Here is a 6,033-nt window from a genome sequence, read left to right as displayed (position 1 = left end):
CTTTCAGAGAGAGTTGGATCAAAAATAGCACCAAGCGGTATTGTGTAATGTGTTCCTCTCTGTTTTGTACAGTGCAACAACAGAGCTCTTAAATCGATACGCCTCCCTCACATGCTGCTGAGAGAGCGCACGGGGTGCTTGGTCTTATTTCCACTTCATAGTTCACCACATGTGACTGTGTGAAGTGGTTTCAGTGAGAGCTGCAGAGACTGAACTGTGGCAGACGATGAGGAAGATGAATGCTTCTCTGTCCACCACGAGGAGCAGACAGTCCCTGTGATCACACACTGGACAGCTCATTCAGGTGTTTAAATGGCCTTCCACTGAGATGTGATTAAATGTTCAGATCACAAGAATGACCATAAACTGTAAACTCTTTCTACGTGCACGGTTATTATTATTTCTGGGATTTGCACATTTTGCTTCACTCTATTTGCCTCAGCTGACGTAAATCCATCTGACTTTTCGTTTTGGCAAAAAAAAATGTAAGATGTTAGGAAAAACCTAACATTTATTTCAATATATATTCATTCTGGTTCTGAATAAATAAAATATCATTAACATACAGGATAATGTCAGCGATTAATTCACATGGATCTACTATAAAACAACAGAAATAAATCATTTTCTAAGGATGTTTATTTGTACCTTGTGATATAGTTATACCTATTATACATACTGTACCTTTAATAAAAATCTAATTACACTAAAAGTTCATCTAGGCCAAAAAGATGTATGCCTGCCCTATATGTACATAACCAAATACACAATACATTTACATGGTTATATGCACATACCTGAGCATAACTCAATAACGCAGGTTCTTCTACTCTGAATCCAGGTTTGATCCATGACAAGAAAACAGCCTATGTTAAAATGCAATAAAATGCTGTATTGATTTAGACCAGCCGATGAATGGCAGTGATGTTAAGCGCTGTATGCCTCGGAGACATATCTATGTCCTGCAAAACCAAATGCATCTCTTGGGCCTGTGTCCTATTCATTTAACAAAATATCTATGCCAGTGTTGTCCACGCGTACAGGCAGGTTATGCTGTCCGAGGTAAAGGAGACACACATTGATTTAAGGCATACAGAACAAAAAAAGCATAGTTGGTGGTCGAGGGCAAACAGTGTTCACTGTAGAAGCGAGGTCTCCTCTTTTCTTATAGCCATTGGGGGTTCAGGGCAAGATAATGGTAAATATATGCAGTTCAGCATCCATAAGAGGCTCTGCAGAATGAGTGTAAAGACCTGTGTGTTATCCGACCTGCGGCTTTGAGTCTGTAAAACACTCCAATGTTGGGTCAGTTCGTGTGTGCGAGGGGGGGTGTGGTGCTGGAGGATGAGGCCCGATCACTCTCCTCTCAGGCTCGTCGCGGGGGTCGGAGGACCGGCGGCAGCATCTGCAGCCGCCTGCTCGCGGTCGCCGGTCGCCGCCGCGTCGTCCCGTCTGTGCGCCTCCCTCTCCTCCTCGTCCTCACTCAACGCAGCGCCGGACTCCCTGGTGCTTGACGGGGTGTACTGGCTCACCCGGGGTTGAGACGCGTGTGTCTTCCTACCCAATGTGTCCGATACCTCCGCGCTTGTGTGACCGTGGGAAGATGCGTACAGTCCTTCCTCCTGCTGCGTGTGCGCAATTTCTGCTCCGGCACCGCGCGGAGACACGGCCACGCTCTCGGCTCTGTCGTCCCACTGAAACGCCCGACTGTGCGGGGTTGTGCCCTGCATGGTCTCGTTGAGAGACACCAGCCCTGTCTGTGTAGAGTTCCACTCTGTGCCATTGTTGTTGCTCGTGGAAATATTAGTTGAGATGTTTGCGGAGGGGGTGACCTCCCCGGGCACTCCAGGCTTCCCCACAGAAGAGGATGCACTGGTCGGTTTCCAGATCAGGCTGTAGTAAATTGCCAGGATAATGGCTGCTAAGGACACGGACAATACATATGCAAAAACAGTGGCTAGTCTCACCCACTTCTTGTTAGTCTTAGCAGCCATCTTAGCCTTTTTGTCCCCCGTGTAAGTAGCAGGTTTGCCCCTCTCCATATTGGGCATGAAGTCCCGCTCTCTCATATTGCCCCTATTTTTTCCTCGATGCTCCACCACCCCCTCCGTCTTGAAGCCTTCTTGTTATCCACAATCCAAGAGAAGACAGGAAGCAGGTGGGCTGAGGAGAAAGATGCTGGACCACCTTGAACCGTCAAGGAGTAATTTGCAGCTAAATGGATTTCTTGTAATTCATCTGATCTCAAAAGCGCTGCGCCTAATTCTCGGCACCCAGTGCAGCATTGCGTTTCGTAATGGACATCAAGCATCCACAGGCTGATTGCGCGTTTCAGCATCCGACAGCGGCGGGACAAATGTCTCCCCGATACGACATATCCAGGGAACAGCTGGCTGTGGGCCCACGGCGAATCCGCAGTATAAGATTTGATTTATTAAAACGATTAAGTGAGATCATACGGTACACAACTGTCTGTCTTATCCAGCAAATGAAGTGGCTGGCTCAGCTAAAAATACAGGAGAGGGGGCGGGCGGTGGCTCTTAAAGAAGCAGCAGCTGTGCAGCAGCCAGAGAAGAAACCACACACACACACACACACACGCACGCACACACACACACACAAAACCCACACATCACCTCCACATCAGGATGCGAGCTTGTGCCGCGCATGGAGAGCAGGATGTTGTAGCGGGGATGAACACTCGCCCATAAGTGACGCTGCAAAGTGTTTACCTTACCGCCGTGCGCACCCAAGCGGAAAGGATGCGTGTTTGATGTGCGCGATGAGCCAGCAAAGTGGTAATTAATGAATTTCGACCGGAATTTATGAATTATGTAATGCTCACCCAATCCGCCGAGAAACTTGTAAGCACAACCAGCAAGCATGTACATCAGATGTTCACCTCATTCATCATCAGTTTTGATCTCATTTCAGCACAATGGACAGCGCCTGGGATCCGTCGTTACGCATGTCCTCTGGGGAGCTGTGGAGGTGAGACAGGTGGAGGTGAAGGGGCAACAACATCTGACCTGGTGACGTGTCAAATTGAAAAAGGGTTTAAACACCAATATAGCTCACATTTAATAACAACTAAACAAGCAAGATTTTTTTTCTTCCAGAGAAACAGAAACACGTTTCCTTTTCATTTTACTTTTAGAATTACAGCACTAAATTATGGAGGACGGAAACAGCCAAAATCCAAAATAAACAAATAAATGGTCCCATGGTAAGGGGAAGTCCTTCGAACAAGCCTGATGTCTTCTTGACCTCCAGCTTCCTGTCACATCTCTCATCTTTTAATGACAACAAATATAATAAAACAAATTGTAGGCATCATTTAGTTTAAACAATGTGACATAAATTGATGTCTCGTTTAATTTGCTTCTGTATTAATGTATTATTTTGTGTTAACTCCTGAATTTATTTACTTTTTCCTTTTTACTTTCTATTTTATTTATCAGTTTATTTATTTTTAAATGTATTTATGTAGCATATTTGTTCTGAATTTTTCCCCTCTGCTTTCCCTCCTATGTTTTCCACAAACGTATTTATTTTTGTAATTTAAAAAAAAAAGACATTTGGCATTTGTGCTTCATTATGCAAATGAGTTTACTTATGAGTTACTTTTACTGTCTGTTACATTCTTATATCTGACATCCAACCATCTTACACCGCTTATGGACCATGTAAATGCTACAAAATCCTTGTAACATAAAATTATGAAGAACATGACTCACTAAAAGTGAAGTAAATCGCTGTATCTGGCAGCTACAGGTGAGGCTGTCAGCATAGTAGATGACTCACATACACCCACAGTCAGGTGTTTATAGGAAGGTTTATTGTTTTCATTACCATGTTTTATGATATAGACATTGGGAGGAGGAGGATGATCAGCTGTAATGTGGGGTTTTCCACCTAGGATACCTGTACGATGGGTTAATGTGTATTGGTGTTTTTGTATTTACGTTATAATATTTTCATTATAAAAATATGAGTCATGTTAAATAAAACACGATATCAAATGTCACTCCTCTGGTGCCTGACTGGCATGATGTTTGCATTAGATATTGCACAGTCTTTAGGTTTATTTGAATGATATCCAAATGACCGTGAATCTTTTGTTCAAACAGTCAGTGAGTGTCCTGCCCTCGGTAATAAATGACACAACATTATGACCCTGGACAGGTGGCTGTGGCATAAATTGATTAAATAATAAGCCGATGAGTAAATGAGTTCCAGGTGATTTGCTGTGAATGTGAACTAAAGTGTATGTGGAGCTGCACCACAGCCTGAATTACATCCTGTTTCTTCCATTTCCTGTATAACTGTTTTAGTGATTCACTTTGCAGCCATGAACAAAAATCAATACGCTGAAATGACGACTCCAAATCACTGTGTGAAAAGCACTCACTCAAGGGTCAGCTCACCCAAACTACAAGGAAAACATTTTCTCGCATCTCTAGTGGTGTCTAACCAGGCAGATACTTCTGAATATATTTTTCATGTTTCAAAATATCCATGTGCGAGATCATTTCCTCCACCCCAATACGATGAAGGTGAGCGTAGCTTTGTGTTGGGTGCTCAAAAAATTAAAAATGTATGAATGTTGACCTAAAAGATACCACAGAAATCATTTTGAGATTTGATCAGGTTGTTAGTCTACAAACAGAACGACTCTCTGAGTGTCAAATCATGGCTAGACTCAAGGTTTCTAAGAGGGCAGGACATGAAATTCTGAAATGCTTTGCAGAAACTGGATCAGTTGTTTCAAAAGCACGATCAGGCAGACCCAAAGTGACCACACCATCAGAAAAATCAATACATCAGGCCTAGTTCCCTGAGAGATAGAAAAGCAACTTCATTATATATCCAATCAGCAAAAGTCCTGTCAAACAAAGCTGTCTTCCAGTGGTCTCAGTGGACAAGTAGCAGTTTCGAAACCACTTCTCAGGAGATGTAACAAGGCCAAACACTTGAGGTGTTTAAAATTGACAGGCCCGACTGGAAATATTCAAGTCTGGGGGTGTTTTCACTCCATTCTACAGAGGCAATGCCTGATTTGCATCTGTGTGGAGAACGAGTCATACTGCAGCAGCAGGATAATGAGCCCAAGCACACATCACAGCTTTGACAGACCTACTTGAAGACCAAAGAAGACCAAGGAGTCCTTGGTCTGGACTGTCATGGACATAACTCCACAGTAACCTGACCTCAACCCCACTGAACATTTATGGGTGCACTTGAAGACAGAACAATACGCTTTGTCGAATCATGCTGTGATAACATGAGTCATCAGGTTCATATCAGGCCGAATGGATGCTGTCATTAAAGAAACATTATGTAAAAAAGTTGGTATTTTGTGCGATTTGGCGCCCCACACAGTTTCTGAGTGTAACACCACTGTCGCAAATCCAAACCCCAGGTCTGTAACAATTTGTCAGACGTAATGTAGGTGCTAACTACAAACAAAACTCATTACGTCATAACAATGTTGTCTTTAAAACTTGTTTCTTGAATTAAATGTGTATGTGACGAAAACGCTGTTTTCTAACGGTAGCTAACAGGCTATCAGTTATTGATTATTGTTTTTTTTACCTTGAAATATGGCCCAATGTCTTTCCACATTTCACTATCCATTGTCTTTTCAGTTGCTGATCAATCAGGAAGCGATGACATGATAGTGATTTTTCAGCTTACAACCTACAATTAAATCAAATATGACTACATATAGTCTTTTTTGTGATACGAACTGCTCAATCTTCAGTTCTGATTCAGGGTAGCTTGAAGGCAGCACCCTCACCTTTAGTCAAGTTACTTGTTTTGTTTTTTCTCATCTTCATTTGCAATGCATATTTTTCAGGGTGTGTCCTGAGTACAATAGCCTACCTGAGTCTGTGCACTAAACTCCATTTTAGTGTATCTTTTGTATACGGACGGAGGGATGAGCTAGTTGATGGTTATGATCATGGTGTACACTCAGACAAAGGATATATTTCAGTTATAGCATCAAACTGTAACAGAGGCCACTCTAGA

General features: G+C 42.8%; 1 protein-coding gene across 1 annotated transcript; it reads right to left on the bottom strand.

Annotated features, from left to right (window-relative positions):
• Positions 1-722: 722 nt before the first annotated feature.
• LOC141010989 (uncharacterized) lies at positions 723-2,382 on the bottom strand. Its single transcript, XM_073484174.1, has one exon. It carries the CDS (start codon positions 2,067-2,069, stop codon positions 1,356-1,358), a length of 714 nt encoding a protein of 237 aa, XP_073340275.1. The 5' UTR covers positions 2,070-2,382; the 3' UTR covers positions 723-1,355.
• Positions 2,383-6,033: the final 3,651 nt, after the last annotated feature.

The sequence above is a fragment of the Pagrus major genome, chromosome 16 (genome assembly GCF_040436345.1).
Source record: "Pagrus major chromosome 16, Pma_NU_1.0".
Lineage (NCBI taxonomy): Eukaryota > Metazoa > Chordata > Actinopteri > Spariformes > Sparidae > Pagrus > Pagrus major.
This window is presented reverse-complemented; position numbering and strand designations above follow the sequence as displayed.

Coding starts and splice junctions, on each gene's coding strand:
- LOC141010989 (XM_073484174.1), bottom strand. CDS start 2,069: ATGAGAGAGCGGGACTTCATGCCCAATATGGAGAGGGGCAAACCTGCT.